At 36.1% G+C, this 25,092-nt stretch overlaps 1 protein-coding gene across 2 annotated transcripts in view; it reads right to left on the bottom strand.

Moving 5' to 3' along the window:
- Nucleotides 1–25,092, bottom strand: part of LOC128706587 (intermembrane lipid transfer protein VPS13C-like) — a 288,856-nt gene that overhangs the window by 203,874 nt on the left and 59,890 nt on the right. Inside the window, exons 5-6 of one of the 2 annotated variants that reach the window (XM_070090626.1) lie at nucleotides 18,652–18,763; nucleotides 5,300–5,323 (exon numbers count right to left, since the gene is read on the bottom strand). In XM_070090626.1, coding sequence (XP_069946727.1) covers nucleotides 5,300–5,323; nucleotides 18,652–18,763 — 136 coding nt within the window. The remainder of the gene's footprint in view (nucleotides 1–5,299; nucleotides 5,324–18,651; nucleotides 18,764–25,092) is intronic. The other variant, XM_070090633.1, reaches the window with a different exon arrangement.

Genomic DNA, 25,092 nt, shown 5'->3' with positions numbered 1-25,092 from the left:
ATGTATGTATGTATGTATGTATGTATGTATGTATGTATGTATGTATGTATGTATGTATGTGTATGTATGTGTGTATATATATATATATATATATATATTATATATATATATATATATATATATATATATATATATATATATATATATATATATATATATATATATATATATATATATATTATATATATATATATTATATATATATATATATATATATATATATATATATATATATATATATATATATATATATATATATATATATATATATATATATATACACATGTCGTGCCGAATATGTAAAAGTGGTCAATTAGCAAAAACTCATTTAAAATTAAGTCCTTTCTAAAATTTTCTCTTATACGTTTAAAGATATATTTTTTTCATTAATGTTAATGTAAAATTTTTTAATTTTGCTCCAAAAGAATCTTAGAAAACTTACCTAACCTTATTATAACAAGAACAATTTATTTTAGCCTAACCCAACTAAATATATTTTAGATTTGTTTACAATAATTTAATACTAAACAAACAAAGTGAAATATATTTTTTTCGTTAGGTTCAGAATGATTTTGGCGAAATTATTGCATACACAAATTTTCACATGTCCTATATGGCAAGATGAGCGTTGCTATTTAAGCCAAGATCGCAAGTTCTGCCTATCTGGCACGACATATACAGTGGACCCCCGCATAACGATTACCTCTGAATGCGACCAATTATGTAAGTGTATTTATGTAAGTGCGTTTGTACGTGTATGTTTGGGGGTCTGAAATGGACTAATCTACTTCACAATATTTCTTATGGGAACAAATTCGGTCAGTACTGGCACCTGAACATACTTCTGGAGTGAAAAAATATCGTTAACCGGGGGTCCACTGTATATATATATATTTATTTTTTTTTTATTATCACACTGGCCGATTCCCACCAAGGCAGGGTGGGCCGAAAAAGAAAAACTTTCACCATCATTCACTCCATCACTGTCTTGCCAGAAGGGTGCTTTACACTACAGTTTTTAAACTGCAACATTAACACCTCTCCTTCAGAGTGCAGGCACTGTACTTCCCATCTCCAGGACTCAAGTCCGGCCTGCCGGTTTCCCTGAATCCCTTCATAAATGTTACTTTGCTCACACTCCAACAGCACGTCAAGTATTAAAAACCATTTGTCTCCATTCACTCCTATCAAACACGCTCATGCATGCCTGCTGGAAGTCCAAGCCCCTCGCACATAAAACCTCCTTTACCCCCTCCCTCCAACCTTTCCTAGGCCGACCCCTCCCCCGCCTTCCTTCCACTACAGACTGATACACTCTTGAAGTCATTCTGTTTCGCTCCATTCTCTCTACATGTCCGAACCACCTCAACAACCCTTCCTCAGCCTTCTGGACAACAGTTTTGGTAATCCCGCACCTCCTCCTAATTTCCAAACTACGAATTCTCTGCATTATATTCACACCACACATTGCCCTCAGACATGACATCTCCACTGCCTCCAGCCTTCTCCTCACTGCAACATTCATCACCCACGCTTCACACCCATATAAGAGCGTTGGTAAAACTATACTCTCATACATTCCCCTCTTTGCCTCCAAGGACAAAGTTCTTTGTCTCCACAGACTCCTAAGTGCACCACTCACTCTTTTTCCCTCATCAACTCTATGATTCACCTCATCTTTCATAGACCCATCCACTGACACGTCCACTCCCAAATATCTGAATACGTTCACCTCCTCCATACTCTCTCCCTCCAATCTGATATCCAATCTTTCATCACCTAATCTTTTTGTTATCCTCATAACCTTACTCTTTCCTGTATTCACCTTTAATTTTCTTCTTAAAGTGCTCAATTATTTATAGAGACTATGTACAGGACCTTAAGGTTTCATTTCCAATTAATACACAAATAAAGTTACTAGTTATTACCCGGAGGTTTTCAGATCACCGGTGAATATATCAGATAGTCGACATGGGATATTATATACAAATAAGTCCCCCATGAGCACCTTAAGTATTATCTAAGGGAATACAGCTCTGTTACAACAGAGGGCTTCCAAGCAATGCACCTTGAGCTGTAGATTGCTGCTACTAAGTGCTTCACATATCACACTGTTACACCTAACCTAAATAATTTTACTATGTACATAAATTTATATGATTCCATTTGGTAACTTTATATGAGGCCACAGATAACATTATACAGTCGGACTTGCTCATTTTAGTTACTAACAGGCAAGTTTGCAACACGATATTAAGTGATATCGGCTTGAAGTGTAATGCATAAGTCAATTAGGTGCAACAATAAATAAATAAATTATATAGTCTTTCACAGTGGCTGTTTTGCATATATATGCATGCATGCTTGTACATATATGTGTAGTGTGACCGAAGTGTAAGTAGAAGTAACAAGACGTACCTGAAATCTTGCATGTTTATGGGGCAGAAAAAAAGACATGAGCAATCCTACCATCATGTAAAACAATTACAGGCTTCTGTTTTACATTTACTTGGCAGGATCGTAGTACCTCCTTGGGCAGTTGCTGTCTACCAGCCTACTACCTATATGGAGTATATATAGAGTAAAAGAGAAGTGAAGAGTGGACAATATGGTGGATTTCACCATACCATATCGAGTGGCCAGGTCCAACACACACGTTCCACTTTTCCACTTCATATTGAGTTCTTTTTTCACTTTAATTGTTGTTCTCTGCTATCCTTGTAGGCCTGTTTGGATCACCCTTTTTTGGGGCTATGATTACTTATTTTCAATTAAAATATTTAATAAACACCACAGAATAACAATGAAATACCAAAAAGTTTCATGGAGCTGTACAAACAATGCTTAATGAATGAAAGCTTATGAGAGACTGAGCAAATGATGCTTTGTTTTCGTCACACTTTGTCCAGATGGACTATTTTGTTTAGGTCGAATATCAGGACTATTTGAATACCGAGTCAAGATTTTCTCAATAAAGATGGGCGAATATACTGATGTATGAATATTGAGGATCCACTGTAATCAGATTTTGTCCAAGTGGAAAACAGCTCTTATTTCCTGCATCAAATGCCCCTCACTAGTATTAAGGCACCTCCCTTGAATACTCAAACCCAAAATGAGCCTAAATCTGAGACAAAATTTATTATAATTTACAGAGAATTTCAAGGCACAAAATGTTTATTTAATGACTAATAGGTTTCAGACATTATAGCCAAAATCTGTAGCCCTGTGACATCCAGAAATAATGGATAAAGTTTGCTAAATCAAGATTTATCCACTACCATTAAAATCACATAAAAATCACATCATTTGGATTTAATAGACAAATACCATTAATGAGCATCACCCTCCTCCATTTTCAGTACATTAAATCAAGGCTTCACTGTATTCTCAAACTCTGAATTCACAGGGATCTCTATATACCTAACCCTCTTAAATTTAGGGAGTTTGCTTGCAGTTCAGGTAACTGAGCATTATTTGTAGTTTGTTATTCTGTTTTGTAGTTAGAAGATCAATGTCTCATGAGCAACAATCAAGTGCCTTCCTGAAATTAACCATAACTACTATTATAGCTTAATAAATTTGGTATGCTGTATGAAAAACAATTTCAAGTTATAAAAAAAATGGCTTATAAATTAAGCCTAAAAAAATGGGTTAGAAAAATAAGACTTAAGCCGATATACTGACTACATAACATTATGCTATAACAATAATGAGTTAAGTACTAATCCCACAAGTATCTTAACACTGAGGGAGAGAGAAATATTCAGATTATATTAGAGGAAAGGAAGCTCTTATTCTCTGGATCAAGAGCCATTCATCAAGATATTCTCATAAATATCACATTTCAAAACCAGTAAAAATTCTACATCAGTGAAGAGAGAGTTACTTACATCAGTCTTGGTTCTGACATCAGCAGATTAGTTTTACTATGTCATACACAGTTTTCTGGCAATTATAGTCACAATCAAACAAATCTCTTGATTTTGTATATGTAGCATCAGTAAAAATTTTCATTTCATTTGACATTCCTTTGGGAAATTCATTTATAAACAATCATAAATAGAATTAAGCCTTAACATAATAAACTTATTCATCGTGATGAGAATTTCCCAATTAAAGTTGACCTCAATGATTTTCCATCAAGGTCATGTTTTATCTGGTCAGATTTTATCTGGTCAGATTTTATCTGCTACACCAATTTTTTTGTTTGTTTTTTGGTTTTCTATATTTAACTTCCATGTAGCACTTTGTCAAATGCCTTTATTCATTACTTGTCTGTTTAAAACTGGTGGGCTGTGCTGAGATTTTTTCTGCATTTATTACAAGTTTTGTTTTCATGACCTGTTAATCTGTTTTTTTTCGTTCATCTTACTTCCCCATTATGGAGACTTAACATGCAGCAGGAGCTTATAAGGTTAGTAAATAAGCATTCAGTAAGAACCAATGTGAATAATGAATAAATAATGCATCACATAATTCAAAGGCATCCAAGGGTCAAAACCAGTATGTAGATATATGATAGTACACCTTTGGTTCAAAATAATATACTTGAGTGTTAAAACCCAGAACAGACAAATGGATGCATTTACAATGAGTAATGCAAATCTCTTTCCTATTTCCATTCTTGACTAACCTTCAGGAGGTAAACATAAGTGCAAACCAAAATCTGGTACAGTACAGGCTACATATGACAACACAAAAGCAGCAATACAAGCAAAACATAACTAAAATGATGTTTAACACCATAATTATCACTACAGTACAGTATTATAAACTTCATTCCAGAATAGCATTTATTAAAATACTGCACAATATGAATGATCTTTCATGCTCTTTCATTATTGTATTATAAAGTATAAATATTAAGCATAACAAGCATATTTACAGCATGAAAAGCATTTGAAAACGTAACAAATTAATGTAGCCTCTCCTCACTTAGCGACTTACTCATTTACCGACACCTCAGACTTACGATGGGCTCTCTGACCAGTATTCATACCCAAATAATGAATATTAGAGCTGATTTTCTCTGTTTATTTCAACATACAGTAAACAGTAAACTACTGTATCAACATTTAAAAATATACCAGAAATGTTATAAATGGTGCAAAGGTGACATTAAAACAATATCAAAGATGACTGACGCAAACTCACTACCATTATAGTATGCTTCTTAGCGATGAATTCATTTAACAATATGGTCTTTAGGAACAGAACTCCGTCGTTAAGCGAGGAGAGGCTGTAATAGGGTAACCCATTCAACAGCAGTGTAAGAGAAGGCAATCTATGTACATACCTTTCTTGGGGCTCCTCGAAATTTCTATTTAGCGGCAGTGAACATGCATAGAAAAGATAACTTATTAATTTGTGCAGAAAATTATGAGCATTGTGTACATTAAGTGAAATGTGGCAAAAGATTAATATAGCTGCAACAGAATAGCATCACACCAAGCAGTAATCTGTGATATTAGGAAGTATTATGTTTTAATTAGAATAGTTGTTATACTTTTTTTATTTTCAACAAGTCGGTGGTCTCCCACCAAGGCAGAGTGTCCCAAAAAGAAAGAAAATTCTCAAAAAAGAAAATACTTTCATCATTCAACACTCACCTCACTCATACATAATCACTGTCTTTGCAGAGGCACTCAGATACGACAGTTTACAAGTCCCTCCAAACTGTCAATATCCCAGACCCCTCCTCTAACCTTTAACCCTTTGAGGGTTTCGGACGTACTAGTACGGCTTACGACCCAGGGTTTTTGATGTACTAGTACGCCTAAATTCTAGCGCCCTCAAATCTAGTGGGAGAAAGCTGGTAGGCCTTCATATGAAAGAATGGATCTATGTGGTCAGTGTGCACAGTCTAAAAAAAGTCCTGCAGCACACAGTGTATAATGAGAAAAAAAAAACTTTGACCATTTTTTTGGAATAAAACAGCGACTTTGCACTGTATTTTCGTATGGTATTTATTGGTGTATTCTAGTTTTCTTGGTCTCATTTTATAGAATGGAAGGCATATTACAGAAATTGAGATGATTTTGACTGGTTTTACAATGAAAGATAACTTGAAATTGAGCTCAAAGTAGCAGAAATGTTCGATTTTTACCAAATTTCAAAAGTAAACAAATCGTGCCAAGCGTGCAATACACGTCAACTGGTGAGTCTAATATTCTTTCACAAGTGCACCAATAATATTTATACCATTTTTTACACTAATGCAGTAATCTGCATAACAGTAAATCTTATATTTTTTGTGAGAATAAAAATTCGAAGTGGAAAGCAAAAGAATATAAGAGGGGCCTTGAGACGTGACTAATGACCAGAGGAAATGTCATTTTAGTGCCAGGAATGTCTTTCTTGTTTATTCTGGACCCTATTCGGAAATTGGCATATTTTGAAATTTATGTGAAATTGGCAAAATTGCTAAATTCTGACCACTGTACTGGATAGTTGAATTTCATAAATGGGTGGTTTCTTGCACCCATTCGATAGAAAAAATGGAGTTCTAGCAAAATATTCATGTTTTTTGTCGACTAGTACAGTGGAATTGGCCGAAAATGGGGCTCAAAGTGGGCAAAATCGCCGATGCGTAAACATCGCCGAGACCGCTAACTTTGCGAGAGCATAATTCCGTAAGTGTTCCATCAAATTTCAAACTTTTGGTGTCCTTATGATCGGGAAAAGATTCTCTATCTTTTCATAAGAAAAAATAATTTTTTTTTTTTAAATTTGGCCTACCCTGAGAACGAGTTTCGGAGAGGGCCTGTCGACCCTCAAAGGGTTAAACTGTCCAAACGTAGAGATACGTTTATGCATGTAGCGCTACGACCTTGATTTTCTCCATTTGAAAGAATGTAAAAAAACTGTAGATCTACGTTCGGAGCGCTACGTGAGCGAACACAGATCTACGTGCAGGCATTTTACTTCCCTTTTCCAGGACTCAAGTCCGACTAAATCTATAATAACCAGTTTTCCTGAATCCCTTCACTAAATATTACCCTGCTCACACTCCAACAGTTCATGAAGTCCCAAAAACCATTCGTCTCCATTTACTCCAAACACGCTCACACACGCTTGTTATACGTATATACATCAAAATCAATAAATCCCTATTATTTTCTAATATCTGTTTTGAAATTGTTTTTCTCTAAACTTTTCAGGAATACATACAGTGGAACCTCAAAAATTGAACTTAATCCATTCCAGGAGCTAGTTCTAAATTCGAAAAGTCTGAAATTCGAAGCAATATTTCCCATGAGAAATAATGGAAATACAATTAATCCGTTCCAGAAACCCAAAAATATTCACACAAAAAATACATTTTATGGTGATTAATTACAATTTTACTTACAACAAATACTTTAGTTTTTTATTATGTATAGTAATACATATAAAATAACGTTTTTACTTACCTTTATTGAAGATTAGTGATGGCATCTGGAAGATAGGGAGGAGGAGAGAGGGAGTTGGGGTTAGTGTTTGGAAGGAGAATCCCCCTCCATGAGGACTTCAGGTAAAGCCCTCTCTGGGGTTACTGCCCTTCTCTGTCTTTTAATGCCACTAGGACCAGCTTGAGAGTCACTGGACCCCTGTCTCACAAAATAACTGTCAACAGTCGTCCATTTCTGGTGCCTCTTTAACATTTCCCTAAAATGGGACATGGTTCTGTCACTGAACTTGTTGCAAAGATGGCTTGTTTCAGCTTGCTCAGGGTGGTTCGTCTGCACAAACATTTGGACATCATTCCACTTGGCACAAATCTCCTTAATCTTTGAAGAAGGCACCTCATCCACTCCCTCTTACTCCTCCTCTGAAGCAAGTTCCTCAGCTGTGGTCTGATACTGCTCCAGATGAAGCTCTTGCAGCTCTTCAGTGGTTAGCTCTTCCCTGTGGTCCTCCACCAACTCTTCCACATCCTCACCACTCACCTCCAACCCCAGGGTGTTCCCCAATGCCACAATAGAGTTCACAACAGGCAGAGGGTGAGCTGAGTCAGGGTCAGCCTCAAACCCTTCAAAATCCCTCTTTTGGACACAATCTGGCCACAACTGTCTCCAAGCAGAGTTCAAAATCCTGGAAGTCACTCCCTCCCAAGCCTTACATATAAGGGTTATGGAGTTGTAGATGTTGAAGTGATTCCTCCAGAACTCTCTTAAGGTCAACTTAGTGTCTGTGGTCACTTCAAAGCACTTTTCAAACACTGCTTTTGTGTAGAGTTTTTTGAAGTTAGAAATGACCTGCTGGTCCATGGGCTGGAGGAGAGGAGTGGTGTTAGGAGGCAAGAACTTCACTTTTATAAAACTGAAGTCCTTAGACAAGAGGTCTAATAAGTTTGGAGGATGAGCAGGAGCATTGTCCATTAACAGGAGGCACTTGAGTGGCAATTTATTGTCTAAGAGGTATTTTTTCACACTGGGGCCAAACACTTCATGGACCCACTCTTTGAAAATTTGTCTTGTGACCCATGCCTTATGATTAGCTTTCCACAAGACGCATAACTTGTTCTTAACCCTTTGACTGTCGCGGTCGTATAAATACGTCGTAAGAGATACCGTGTTTGACCTATCCATATGCATAAATTCTAGCGGCCTCAAATCAAGCAGGAGAAAGCTGGTAGGCCCACATGTGAGAGAATGGGTCTCCATGGTCAGTGTGCACCATATAAAAAAAATCGGGGAGCCAGTGGTGCATTGTGAGAATGCCATTTCAGTCGTCTTTTTTCAGCCGTAAGAAATATGTGGCTCCCCAGCAAACCTGGGACTCTTCTCTTCCCAAGTGATGCTCTAACACAGATGGAAGCGTCAGTGAAGATCAATTTCATGATTTCGAGGAATTTGAGACCAAAAGCAATGCCGGGGATACCAGACGAATGATGGAGGAAGAGGAGGGAGGAGGAGGGAGGAGGAGGGAGGAGGAGGGAAGAGGAGGGAGGGAGGGAAGAGGGAGGGAGGGAGGGAGGGAGGGAGGGAGGGAGGAGATGTAATAATATGTAATAATATGTTCCCTTGAGGCATGAAAACAGTTCACCCCATGACAGTGACAAGATAAGGTGAGATAACATCTGATAAGAGCTGACGTTTGATGAGCGTAAACGAGGGTGGAGGGAGGGTGCAGCTGATAAGAAAAGATTAGATGACCATCCCCCTCCCTTTGTTTTTGCTGGTACACAAACATTTGTCTGTCTATTTGTCTGTCTGTCAAGCTCCCTGTCTATCCGTCTAGCTCTCTGTCTCAGAGCCACAAGACTGTGTCATCATCACGTCTGTTGTACTATAGCTCATTCTAGCTCAATACATAGTCAATACCAAATTCATCATATTAGACCATATTGCAATTACTAGTGAGAGACTGGTGCTATTTTTAATTTGTATTTTTATATTATTAGATTAAATCTAGTTGTACTATAGCTCTTTCTAGCTCAAAACAGACTCCACAAAAGTCATTATATTAGACCTTAGTGCAATTACAAGTGAGAGTCTTGTTCTATTTTAAATTTGTATTTTTATATTACTAGTTTATACCTAGTTGTACTTTAGTTCATTCCAGCACAACACATAGACAACATCAACTTCATTATGTGTAGTAGTGACTATACTCTATATGACCAAAATACTCTAGCTATATACTTATCCAAGCTTCCCACCACTACAGATATCAGTACTAGAACTCAACACATAACTCAGGATATAAATAACAATAATTTAAACCTAGAAGATGATTGATCACGTTGACCCTGATATAAACCTCCATAATCTGACACCCAATCAAAACCTATTGGAAAGTAACTGCCTTTATTACACAGCATCACAAGCCAGCACTATCCTAAACAATGCTAAAAGCCTATCAGTACTTAACTACAACATCAGGTCCTTAAGCAAACACTATGATGACTTCCTGGCACTCCTTGAATCACTAAAGACACCCTTCTCCTGCATTATTCTTACTGAGACCTAGCTTAAGCAGGACACAATAGATATCTACCCTCTACCAGGATACACAGCAATTCACAACTGCAGACCAAACCAAGTTGGGGGTGGTATTGCATTCTATTACTCTAACCAATTATCTTGTATTAGCACCACTTGCTTTAGTGATGAATATGGGGAATACATTTTTGCTAATTTTACTGTAAAAAACCTTAAGACACATATAACAATCGGTGCCATTTACCGGATACCTCACACAAACATCCCAAATTTCAGTGAGAAATTAAAGTCACTAATAACAAACAGACAAATGAATAAGCAACACCTTCTCTTAGCTGGAGACTTCAACATCAACCTTGGCTTACTAGATGATCAGCCTGTAACTGATTTCATCAACAATATGAAAAAACACACTTCTCATACCAACAATAACTAAACCAACCAGGCTCACTGAGACAAGTGCAACCATAATAGACCACATATGGACCAATATACTAGCCCCCCTTAAATCAGGGATAATCACAGATAGCACTACAGACCACTACCCTACCTTCCTCCTGACAAACATTAATAAACCACCACTTGAATACAACAAAGTCTCATTTAGACTCCATGACGAGGCCTCAATAAGGAAGTTCACAACTGACCTAGAGACTGTTGATTGGCCTACAGAATTCTCCAAGGCCAATGGTATTGATGACTGGACAGACATTTTTCTTAACAAATTACTTAGACTATACAACAAACATTGTCCTATAAAAACGAAACAGATCACAAACAAACGGCTTGGTTGCCCATGGCTAACCAGTACCATTCTGAAATCCATTGACAAGAAACACCAATATGAAAAGCAATATAGACAGGGCTTAATACACAAAGATATTCTTAAACACTATTCATCAGTTCTCACCAAAGTAATAAAGAAAGCCAAACAACTATACTACTCCAGTAGTTTATATGAGGAGATATAAAAAAGACCTGGAAAACACTCTCTCAGATTCTAGGGACCCACAAACTGAAAAAAACCAAGAATATTGTCCTAACTAAACCTAATGAAACACCACTACATCCCACTGACACAGCTAACAAGATAAACGACTTCTTCTCAACCATAGGATCTAATCTCGCCAATAAAATCCCACATACTAATGCCCATGCCGGGGACTACCTAGATGGGAATTTCCCAAATTCCTTCTATCTTGCACCAACTGAGCCCTCGGAAGTCACCGAGATTATAAAGTCACTTAAAAACAACTCAGGGAATCTGTCTAATGTCCCACCATTACTGTACAAGCGAGCGGCCCATATCCTTTTGCATGCTATTTCATTACTTTTTAACAAGTCACTAGAAACTAGCACCTTCTCGAAACTACTCAAGATGGCAAGGGTTACACAAATTCATAAAGGTGGTGACCCTACAGACTTAAACAACTATAGGCCAATATCAAACTTACCATTGCTATCCAAAATCTTTGAGAAACTCGTGCACAGGAGACTATATTCATTTATAACAGCACAAAACATACTCAACCCCTGCCAATTTGGATTTAGGAAAAATAAAAGCACTAATGATGCAATCATAAAAATGCTAGATCTGCTTTACACAGCATTGGAAAATAAGGAATATCCACTAGGAATTTTTATTGACCTAAGAAAAGCTTTTGATATAGTAGACCACGACATCCTACTCCACAAACTTGACCATTACGGTATAAGAGGCCATGCGCTTGCCTTTTTCAAATCTTACCTTACTAATAGGTATCAGTATGTTACCATTAAAGACACAGCATCAACAACACGGCCACTTGATACTGGAGTTCCGCAGGGAAGTGTCCTTGGTCCCCTGCTCTTCCTCATATATATCAATGATCTTCCAAACGTATCCCAACACCTGAAACCCATTCTCTTTGCTGATGACACGACTTATGTCATCTCTCACCCTAATCTTGCCACCCTCAACACCATTGTTAACGAGGAGCTGATCAAAATATCGACTTGGATGACAGCCAATAAACTTGCACTTAACACTGACAAAACCTACTATATTATGATTGGTAGCAGAGCAGGAGATGCACAAATTAACATTAAGATCGACAACACTCTAATTACCAGACATAATGAGGGCAAATTCCTAGGCCTATACCTTGACAACAACCTGAATTTCAGCACCCATATCCAACACATAACCAAAAAAGTATCCAAAACAGTTGGGATCCTCTCCAAGATACGATACTACGTGCTGCAAAATGCCCTTCTCACACTATACCACTCACTTATTTATCGATACCTCACCTATGCTATTTGTGCTTGGGGATCAACTGCAGCAACACACCTAAAGCCAATAATAACCCAACGAAAAGCTGCAGTAAGAATAATCACTAAATCCCATTCCTGGCAACACACCCCCCCACTCTTCATAGATCTAAACTTACTCCCTGTTCAGAACATCCACACTTACTACTGTGCAATCTACATCTACAGGACCTTAAACTCCAATATCAACCTTGACCTAAAATGCTTTCTTGATAGTTGTGACAGAACCCACAGGCATAACACCAGACACAAACATCTCTACGACATTCCCCATGTCCGACTAAACCTTTACAAAAATTCAATGTATGTCAAAGGCCCTAAAATCTGGAACACCCTACCTGAGAACTCTAGAACTGCAGACACATTCATCACCTTCAAAACTACCATTAGAAAACATCTTATCTCCCTGATAAACCCCATCAACTAACTACACGAATACCACCTGGTGGTTCACACTTACACTCACTCACCCATTTGACCATAAACAGAAATATTAATCTCAATCTTAAAATAATGAATCCTATGATACTCCAATACTGAAACTATGTACTGTGCCAAAACAAAAGCATTCACATTGCTAAACTCACAAACTAGTATTTAGTCACTTAGCCATGATACCAACTTACCTCATAATTTGTAATATTTTAAAATAAAGAATTAAACTAAGTCTGCCCGAAATGCCTAGCCATGCTAGGCGTTCTAGTGGTACACTCTGTAATCATTATTTAACTATTTATGAAAAAGAGGATAAATAAATATACAAGGTATGATGTAGCACGTAATGAAAGTAGTTTATTAGATTATGTATTGGTGGATAAAAGGTTGATGGGTAGGCTCCAGGATGTACATGTTTATAGAGGGGCAACTGATATATCAGATCATTATTTAGTTGTAGCTACAGTTAGAGTAAGAGGTAGATGGGAAAAGAGGAAGGTGGCAACAACAAGTAAGAGGGAGGTGAAAGTGTATAAACTAAGGGAGGAGGAAGTTCGGGTGAGATATAAGCGACTATTGGCAGAAAGGTGGGCTAGTGCAAAGATGAGTAGTGGGGGGGTTGAAGAGGGTTGGAATAGTTTTAAAAATGCAGTATTAAAATGTTCGGCAGAAGTTTGTGGCTATAGGAGGGTGGGTGCAGAAGGAAAAAGGAGTGATTGATGGAATGATGAAGTAAAAGGTGTGATGAAACAGAAAGGTAGCTTATAAGAGATTTTTACAAGGCAGAAGTGTTAAGAGGAGCAGAGTATATGGAGAGTAAAAGAAAGGTGAAGAGAGTGGTGCAAGTGCAAAAGGAGAGCAGATGATAGTGGGAGAGGCTCTGTCAAGAAATTTTGATGAAAATAAGAAAAAATTTTGGAGTTAAACAAGTTAAGAAAGCCTAGGGAAAGTATTGATTTGCCAGGTAAAATCAGAGTAGGGGAATTAGTAGATGGGGAGAGTGAGGTATTAGGTAGATGGCGAGAATATTTTGAGGAACTTTTAAATGTTGAGGAAGAGAGGCGGTAATTTCATGCACTGGTCAGGGAGGTATACCATCTTTTAGGAGTGAAGAAGAGCAGAATGTAAGTGTGGTGGAGGTACGTGAGGCATTACGTAGAATGAAAGGGGGTAAAGCAGCTGGAACTGATGGGATCATGACAGAAATGTTAAAAGCAGGGGGTATATAGTGTTGGAGTGGTTGGTACTTTTGTTTAATAAATTTATGAAAGAGAGGAAGGTACCTAGGGATTGGCGGAGAGCATGTATAGTCCCTTTATATAAAGGGAAAGGGGACAAGAGAGATTGTAAAAGTTATAGAGGAATAAGTTTACTGAGTATACCAGGAAAAGTGTACGGTAGGGTTATAACCGAAAGAATTAGAGGTAAGACAGAATGTAGGATTGCGGATGAGCAAGGAGGCTTCAGAGTGGGTAGGGGATGTGTAGATCAAGTGTTTACATTTAAGCATATATGTGAACAGTATTTAGATAAAGGTAGGGAAGTTTTTATTGCATTTATGGATTTAGAAAAGGCATATGATAGAGTGGATAGAGGAGCAATGTGGTAGATGTTGCAAGTATATGGAATAGGTGGTAAGTTATTAAATGCTGTAAAGAGTTTTTATGAGGATAGTGAGGCTCAGGTTAGGGTGTGTAGAAGAGAGGGAGACTACTTCCCTGTAAAAGTAGGTCTTAGACAGGGATGTGTAATGTCACCATGGTTGTTTAATATATTTATAGATGGGGCTGTAAAGGAAGTAAATGCTAGGGTGATCGGGAGAGGGGTGGGATTAAATTTTGGGGAATCAACTTCAGAATGGGAATTGACACAGTTACTTTTTGCTGATGATACTGTGCTTATGGGAGATTCTAAAGAAAAATTGCAAAGGTTAGTGGATGAGTTTGGGAATGTGTGTAAAGGTAGAAAGTTGAAAGTGAACATAGAAAAGAATAAGGTGATGAGGGTATCAAATGATTTAGATAAAGAAAAATTGGATATCAAATTGGGGAGGAGTATGGAAGAAGTGAATGTTTTCAGATACTTGGGAGTTGACGTGTCTGCGGATGGATTTATGAAGGATGAGGTTAATCATAGAATTGTTGAGGGAAAAAAGGCGAGTGGTGCGTTGAGGTATATGTGGAGTCAAAAAACGTTATCTATGGAGGCAAAGAAGGGAATGTATGAAAGTATAGTATTACCAACACTCTTATATGGGTGTGAAGCTTGGGTGGTAAATGCAGCAGCAAGGAGACGGTTGGAGGCAGTGGAGATGTCCTGTTTAAGGGCAATGTGTGGTGTAAATATTATGCAGAAAATTCGGAGTGTGGAAATTAGGAAAAGGTGTGGAGTTAATAAAAGTATTAGTCAGAGGGCAGAAGAGGGGTTGTTGAGGTGGTTTGGTCATTTAGAGAGAATGGATCAAAGTAGAATGACATGGAAAGCATATAAATCTATAGGGGAAGGAAGGCGGGGTAGGGGTCGTCCTCGAAAGGGTTGGAGAGAGGGGCTAAAGGAGGTTTTGTTGGCGATGGGCTTGGACTTTCAGCAAGCGTGCGTGAGCGTATTAGATAGGAGTGAATGGAGACGAATGGTACTTGGGACCTGACGATCTGTTTGAGTGTGAGCAGGGTAATATTTAGTGAAGGGATTCAGGGGAAACCGGTTATTTTCATATAGTCGGACTTGAGTCCTGGAAATGGGAAGTACAATGCCTGCACTTTAAAGGAAGGGTTTGGGATATTGGCAGTTTGGAGGGATATGTTGTGTATCTTTATATGTGTATGCTTCTAGACTGTTGTATTCTGAGCACCTCTGCAAAAACAGTGATAATGTGTGAGTGTGGTGAAAGTGTTGAATGATGAAAGTATTTTCTTTTTGGGGATTTTCTTTCTTTTTTGGGTCACCCTGCCTCGGTGGGAGACGGCCGACTTGTTAAAAAAAATTATTATAATATTATATATATATATATATATATATATATATATATATATATATATATATATATATATATATATATATATATATATATATATATATATATATATCCTTCACTAAATATTACCCTGCTCACACTCCAACAGATCGTCAGGTCCCAAGTACCATTCGTCTCCATTTACTCCTATCTAACACGCTCACGCACGCTTGCTGGAAGTCCAAGCCCCTTACCCACAAAACCTCCTTTACCCCCTCTCTCCAACCCTTTCGAGGACGACCCCTACCCCGCCTTCCTTCCCCTATAGATTTATATGCTTTCCATGTCATTCTACTTTGATCCATTCTCTCTAAATGACCAAACCACCTCAACAACCCCTCTTCTGCCCTCTGACTAATACTTTTATTAACTCCACACCTTCTCCTAATTTCCACACTCCGAATTTTCTGCATAATATTTACACCACACATTGCCCTTAAACAGGACATCTCCACTGCCTCCAGCCTTCTCCTCGCTGCAACATTCATCACCCATGCTTCACACCCATATAAGAGCGTTGGTAAAACTATACTTTCATACATTCCCTTCTTTGCCTCCATAGATAACGTTTTTTGACTCCACATATACCTCAACGCACCACTCACCTTTTTTCCCTCATCAATTCTATGATTAACCTCATCCTTCATAAATCCATCCGCCGACACGTCAACTCCCAAGTATCTGAAAACATTCACTTCTTCCATACTCCTCCTCCCCAATTTGATATCCAATTTTTATTTATCTAAATCATTTGACACCCTCATCACCTTACTCTTTTCTATGTTCACTTTCAACTTTCTACCTTTACACACATTCCCAAACTCATCCACTAACCTTTGCAATTTTTCTTTAGAATCTCCCATAAGCACAGTATCATCAGCAAAAAGTAACTGTCAATTCCCATTTTGAATTTGATTCCCCATAATTTAATCCCACCCCTCTCCCAAACACCCTAGCATTTACTTCCTTTACAACCCCACCTATAAATATATTAAACAACCATGGTGACATTACACATCCCTGTCTAAGACCTACTTTTTACCGGGAAGTAGTCTCCCTCTCTTCTACACACCCTAACCTGAGCCTCACTATCCTCATAAAAACTCTTTACAGCATTTAATAACTTACCACCTATTCCATATACTTGCAACATCTGCCACATTGCTCCTCTATCCACTCTATCATATGCCTTTTTCTAAATCCATAAATGCAATAAAAACTTCCCTATCTTTATCTAAATACTGTTTCACATATATGCTTCAATGTAAACACCTGATCTACACATCCCTACCCCTCTAAAACCTCCTTGCTCATCTGCAATCCTACATTCTGTCTTACCTCTAATTCTTTCAATTATAACCCTACCGTACACTTTCTGGTATACTCAGTAAGCTTATTCCTCTATAATTTTTACAGTCTCTTTTGTCCCCTTTCCCTTTATATAAAGGGACTATACATGCTCTGCCAATCCCTAGGTACCTTCCCCTCTTTCATACATTTATTAAACAGAAGTACCAACCACTCCAACACTATATCCCCCTGTTTTAACAGATTCTGTCATAGATCCCATCATTTCCAGCTGCTTTATCCCCTTTCATTTTATGTAATGCCTCTACGTATTCCCCATCACTTATATTCTGCATCTCTTCTACTCCTAAAAGATGGTATGTATATATATATATATATATATATATATATATATATATATATATATATATATATATATATATATATATATATATATATATATATATATATATATATATATATATATATATATATATATATATATATATATATATATATATATATATATATATATATATATATATATATATATATATATATATATATATATATATATATATATATATATATATATATATATATATATATATATATATATATATATATATATATATATATATATATATATATATATATATATATATATATATATATATATATATATATATATATATATATATATATATATATATATATATATATATATATATATATATATATATATATATATATATATATATATATATATATATATATATATATATATATATATATATATATATATATATATATATATATATATATATATATATATATATATATATATATATATATATATATATATATATATATATATATATATATATATATATATATATATATATATATATATATATATATATATATATATATATATATATATATATATATATATATATATATATATATATATATATATATATATATATATATATATATATATATATATATATATATATATATATATATATATATATATATATATATATATATATATATATATATATATATATATATATATATATATATATATATAATATATATATATATATATATATATATATATATATATATATATATATATATATATATATATATATATATATATATATATATATATATATATATATATATATATATATATATATATATATATATATATATATATATATATATATATATATATATATATATATATATATATATATATATATATATATATATATATATATATATATATATATATATATATATATATATATATATATATATATATATATATATATATATATATATATATATATATATATATATATATATATATATATATATATATATATATATATATATATATATATATATATATATATATATATATATATATATATATATATATATATATATATATATATATATATATATATATATATATATATATATATATATTTATTTTTGGGGATTTTCTTTTTCTTTTTTTCTTTGGGTCATACCTGCTCGGTGGGAGACAGCGGACTTGTTGATAAATATTTATTTATTTATTTATTTGTGCCAAGCCCCATTGGCTTATTATCAAAAAGATTATGTTAACTGAAATGTACTATCGTATTTACTGACCAGAAATTTCTGATGTATTAGAGTCTTCTACCATAGTATTAGTAACTTGCTCTCCCAGGTTGTCCTGCAGTACAGTTAGCATCACTAGCAGATCCTCCTCACACAAACAAATCTGTAATATTTTATTGAAACTAGTCTGTGATTACATATTAATGAAGTTGAAATGACTACTAAAGCTATACCTAATACAGGCATCATATCTGAGCCGAGTATAAAAGGGACACCGATAAAAATACCAATGAAAATGGCAAATTCATCATTATTAAATTAAAAATTTTATCTTGTGAATAACTGAAATTATATATTACAATTAGTAATACTAAAGATGCTTAGAGATATTCAAATAATTTCAAAATGCCTAAGTCAATGTTCACTACGAGTTCAACACAAAAACAGAAAATACCTTTGAAAATACTATCACAGTAGTACTGTGTTTACATATTATAACGTAAGAGAGAAAGTAGTAATTATACAGTGGACCCTCAACCAACGATATTAATCCGTTCCTGAGAGCTCATCGTTAGTCAAAATTATCGTTAGTCAAGTTAATTTTCCCCATAAGAAATAATGGAAATCAAATTAATCCGTGCAAGACACCCAAAAGTATTGAAAAAATTTTTTTTACCACATGAAATATTAATTTTAATACACACAAACTGAAGATTACATGCACAGTTACATGACACTTACCTTTATTGAAGATCTGGTGATGATTGATGGGATGGGAGAAGGGGAGAGCATTGATCTTCTTAGTGTTTAGAAGAGGAGTGGTATTAGGAGGCAAAAACTTCACCTTAATGAAGCTCATGTCCCTAGTCACTCTGCCAAGTCTGAAGGATGACCAGGAACACTGTCTAATACCAGGAGGCACTTAAGGTCTAATTTCTTTTCAAATAGGTAATTTTTCACATTGGGGGCAAATGCATGGTGTAACCAGTCATAGAAAAAGTCCCTAGTGACCCATGCCTTACTGTATGCCCTCCACAGCACACACAAATTAGCCTTGACGGCATTGTTTTTCCTGAACACTCTGGGAGTTTCAGAGTGATACACCAATAAAGGCTTCACTTTGCAATCACCACTAGCATTGGCACACATCAACAGAGTAAGCCTGTCTTTCATAGGCTTATGTCCTGGGAGTGCCTTTTCCTCCTGAGTAATGTATGTCCTGCTTGGCATTTTCTTCCAAAACAGGCCTGTTTCGTCACAATTAAACACTTGTTCAGGTTTCAGTCCTTCACTGTCTATGTACTCCTTGAAGTCCTGCACATATTTTTCAGCCGCTTTGTGGTCCGAACTGACAACCTCACCATGCCTTATCACACTATGAATGCCACTACGCTTCTGAAATCTCTCAAACCAACCTTTGCTGGCCTTAACCCTTTCAGGGTCCAAGGCCCAAATCTGGAGTCACGCACCAGTGTCCAAGAATTTTCAAAAAAAAAATTTGTTATTTTTTCTTATGAAATCGTAGAGAATCTTCTTGTGAAGGTAATAAAACAAAAAGTACGAAATTTGGTGGAAAATTGACGAAATTATGCTCTTGCGAATTTTGATGTGTCAGCGATATTTACGAATCAGCGATTTTGCCGACTTTGACTCCCATTTTAGGCCAATTACATTATTCCAGTCAACCAAATTCTTAGCTATTTCACTAGTATTACTTCTATTCTATCGATTGAGCACAAATAATCGCCAAGTCAACTGTTTCAACTACAAAATAAAGTGATCGGAAATTGTCAATTTGGCCAATTTAACACAAAGTTCAAAATATTCCAATTTCAAAATAGGGTCCAGAATAAACAATGTAGGCATTCCTGGCACTAAACTAACATTTCCTCTGTTCATTAGTTATGTTTTGAGGCTTTACAAATAAATTCCATTTTGATTTTTTATTCACATAATGAATTTTTATTCACACCAAAAAATAGAAGATTTACTGTTATGCAATACTGTAATAATTGTATAAATATCATCACCATATTTGTGAATGTATATTAGACCCACCAGCTGACGTGTATTAGATGTGTGAGGTCGTTTGTTTACTCTTGAATATCGGCAAAAATTTAACATTTCCGCTACTTTGAGCTCAGTTTCAAGCCATTTCCAGTGCTAAAACCAATCAAAATCATCTCTATTTCTGTAATATGTCTTCCATTCTATCAAATGAGGCCAAGAAATCGCAAATACAACTATAAAAAACATACGAAAAAACACTGCAAAGTTGCTGTTTTAATCGAAAAATCATGATTTCAGTTTTTTTCTCTCATTATACACAGTGTGCTGCAGGATCTGTTTTATGTGGTGCACACATACCACATAGATGTATTCTCTCATATCTAGGCCCAAATGTGCCACTCACAGTTTATCAGAGTGAGCTGAGCTCATGGCGTAGATCTACGGTTTGGACACTCACCGTAAAGCCGTAGATCTACGGGACGGACCCTGAAAGGGTTAAATTCACTCGCATCACTAGTTGCTGGCATTTTTTTAATTAAATCGTCATGCAACTTTCTAGCCTTTTCACAAATGATCGCTTGAGAGATGCTGTCTCCTGCTAAGTAAGTAAGTTTATTCAGGTATACACAAATACAGTTACATAGAATTATCATACATAGCAGCATATGTGCAGAAAACCTAGGATAACCCAAAAAAGTCAGACAGAGTGACTTATCTGATTCTCGTTTATCCACACCAATAACAGTCTCTCAACATCTTTCACTTGCGATCTCAGTTTCGAAAACATAGTTGCACCTTTGGCAAGAACAGCTTCCTTGATTGCCGTTTTCTTGGCCACAATAGTAGCGATGGTTGATTGGGGTTTTGTGTACAGCCTGGCCAGCTCGGAGACACGCACTCCACTTTCATACTTAGCAATGATCTCTTTCTTCATATCCATAGTAATTCTCACCCTTTTTGCTGTAGGGTTGGCACTAGAAGCTTTCTTGGGGCCCATGGTGACTTATTTTGCAGGTGCAATCACTAAAAAGGCTGTGATAATATGAAATGTTCCGTTTGTATGCTTGGAAGCGATCACGGTGGCAGGCTGGCTTGTAAACACTGGCCAGAAGTGGATGCGTCTCAGATGGATCGAATAGTGTTGGTCGAGTTTTTTAGCGCTAATCGAGGCAAAATTTTTGCCAGAAAATGTATCGCTAGTCAGATTTATCGTTAATCGATGCCATCGCTGGTCGAGGGTCCACTGTATCTGGAATAGGTCGGCCAACACTAATCAAGCAATCAATCATCCGGTTCCATCAGTCATCCAGCACAAATTTCGGCTAGCATAATTTCAAATTTCCAGGGTAGCCACACCAACCTGCTGCTACTGTTTAGTGGTGCTACTTCCTGCATAAGTCATTCCAATTTCTTTTTCTCCACTTATTGTTATAACCTGCCTACTTTTAGCCCTAGCCATGGTTCCAACAAATAAAAGAAATGCTTCTCGTTATGTAAATCATATACACAGTATGTACATTGTCCATAAAAGAGAAGGTGGCTTTGAAGCCACTGTCGGTTGCCATGAGCTCAGTCTCATGATGCAGGGGAATATGCTTTAATATTACACTAATATCAACACTATGGCTTATTTATCTATCACAACTGATCTAATATGACATAATAAACAATAACATAAAAACATGGTAAATACTCCAGAATGAATAATATTTGGCACAATACCGAGCAGTTCAACTGAGGTATGAAGAGGATATGGGACACAAGTACCATTCTCCTATCCCTGTTTTAGGGGCTTATATTAGAGAAAACAGAGTATAGTACAAGGCTGTGATATACACTCGTAATGCACAACTAAACTGAAACAAAAAAGCTATTTTCTCTACACAGATTATCATATATAGCAGCATATGTGTAGAGAACCTAAGATAATCCAAAGAAAGTCAAAGTGACTTATTTCCAGTACCTAGCTTGGGCTTGCCATACAGTAGGGTCCCACTTTATGGCGTTTCGCCTTACAGCATTCCGCTAATATGGCGATTTCAAATTATGACCAAAATTTGCTATACGGCAAGTGGTCTTTCAAATATGGCATGCCCCACCCGGTTTGTTTATATTCTTCATGAGCACATCTATTATGTCTGGAAACTTTCCAAAATTTCAAGTTTTTTAAAGTTATTGCCTATTTTATCTGTACTCAGATAATTATGCTTATGTGTACCTGTACCTAAATATACATACTTACACATCTCTGGTGATGTGGTTAGAAAAATGATGGAACCATATCTTGGTAAGGGGCATATATTATATACTGATAACTGGTACACAAGCCCCTCACTCAGTGATTTTTTGCGAGTGAACATGACAGATGTGTGTGGCACAGTGTGTGCAAATCGTAAGCATATGCCCAGGTTTGACGCTGGCACTCGTAGAGGTGAGGTGCAGGCGTTTGCTGCCAATGACATCATGGCATTTTGGTGGCATGACAAACAAGATGTCACACTGTTGTCATCAGTTCACCCTGACGAAATGACAGACACTGGCAAGCAGAATAGAGAGACCAATAAACCCATTCTAAAACCAGCAGCTGTGACTGATTACACCTTCAATATGCATTCAGTGGACAAATGTGACATGCAGATTGGGTTTGCTGATTGTGTTTGCAAGAGTTATAAGTGGTACATAAAACTCTTTTTCCATCTTCTGGACATTTCCATGCTCAATGCTTATAATATGTATAAGATGAGGACCAGAAGCAAACCACCATATGGCGAATTTTGTTTGTCTGTCATCAGACAAATAGTATTCAAGTACCAAGGAACAACACCTACAATAGAAAACCGCCCACTATATTATCAACAACTACCTTCTCGTCTGAAGCATGGTGATCACTTCCAAATACAACTGCCTGCTACTGCTTTCACGAAAAAGGTTCAGAAGAGGTGTTACGTCTGTGCACATACAAAAAAATGCCACAACACAGACACTCGTTTTATGTGCGAGGAATGTAAAACACCACTGTGCATTACACCATGTTTCAAAGAGTTCCACAGGCTACAGAACTTCTAGAAACATGTTCTGTGACTGTATATGTGTATAGAAAATATAGAAAAATAGTAATAAACAATATTTTATATCGTTCGTTTGTGTAAACAAGTTTCCTAAACAATGTAGTAACAACAGTATTTGTGCAGTTATTGTGTAGTAAATAAAGAGAAAAAGCTTACAAAATAGTACTCATATTGGTCTCACAGACCATAAAAGTTCCTTGAAAAAAAATAAAAAAAAATACCAGGTGACCAGCAGTCGGTGATGATGCCACATGCGGCTCATTTTCCGTCAACTTTACGCATCCATACCTCGCTAAATATTGATGGCAAAAAATTTTTTTTAGCCTACAATTTTTAGGGGAAAAAAACAAAAATCTTTTCATAAGAAAAAATAGTTTTTTTTTTTTTTTTTAAATTTCTCGACCATGAAAACAAGTCTGGGAGAGGGCCTGTCGACTCTGAAAGGGTTTAAAGATTTGTTGCCTTAATGTAGGGTGAGAGGTGAGTTTTATTTACAGGAAGTCAGCTTTGGGATGTATGGTAGCCAGCCTAGTGAGCCCACCCCACCCATACGTAATATACTACGACATTTATGAATGAATGAGAAGAAACTGGATGTCCTGGCTTTAAGTGAAACAAAGCTGAAGGGGGTGGGAGAGTTTCAATGGAGAGGAATAAATGGGATTAGGTCAGGGGTTTCAAATAGAGTTCGAGCTAAAGAAGGAGTAGCAATAATGTTGAAGGATAAGCTATGGCAGGAAAAGAGGGACTACAAATGTATAAATTCAAGGATTATGTGGAGTAAAATAAAGATTGGATGTGAAAAGTGGGTTATAGTAAGCGTGTATGCACCTGGAGAAGAGAGAAGTGTAGAGGAGAGAGTGAGATTCTGGGAAATGTTGAGTGAATGCGTGGGGAGTTTTGAATCAAGTGTGAGAGTAATGGTGGTTGGGGATTTCAATGCTAAAGTGGGTAAAAATGTTATGGAGGGAGTAGTAGGTAAATTTGGGGTGCCAGGGGTAAATGTAAATGGGGAGCCTTTAATTGAGCTATGTGTAGAAAGAAATTTGGTAATAAGTAATACATATTTTATGAAAAAGAGGATAAATAAATATACAAGGTATGATGTAGCACGTAATGAAAGTAGTTTGTTAGATTATGTATTGGTGGATAAAAGGTTGATGGGTAGGCTCCAGGATGTACATGTTTATAGAGGGGCAACTGATATATCGGATCATTATTTAGTTGTAGCTACAGTTAGAGTAAGAGGTAGATGGGAAAAGAGGAAGGTGGCAACAACAAGTAAGAGGGAAGTGAAAGTGTATAAACTAAGGGAGGACGAAGATCGGGCGAGATATAAGCGACTGTTGGCAGAAAGGTGGGCTAGTGCAAAGATGAGTAGTGAGGGGGGTTGAAGAGGGTTGGAATAGTTTTA

This window comes from Cherax quadricarinatus, chromosome 3 (assembly GCF_038502225.1).
Source record: "Cherax quadricarinatus isolate ZL_2023a chromosome 3, ASM3850222v1, whole genome shotgun sequence".
NCBI lineage: Eukaryota > Metazoa > Arthropoda > Malacostraca > Decapoda > Parastacidae > Cherax > Cherax quadricarinatus.
Note: the sequence above shows the minus strand (reverse complement) of the source record. Positions and strands in the feature narration are given on the sequence as shown.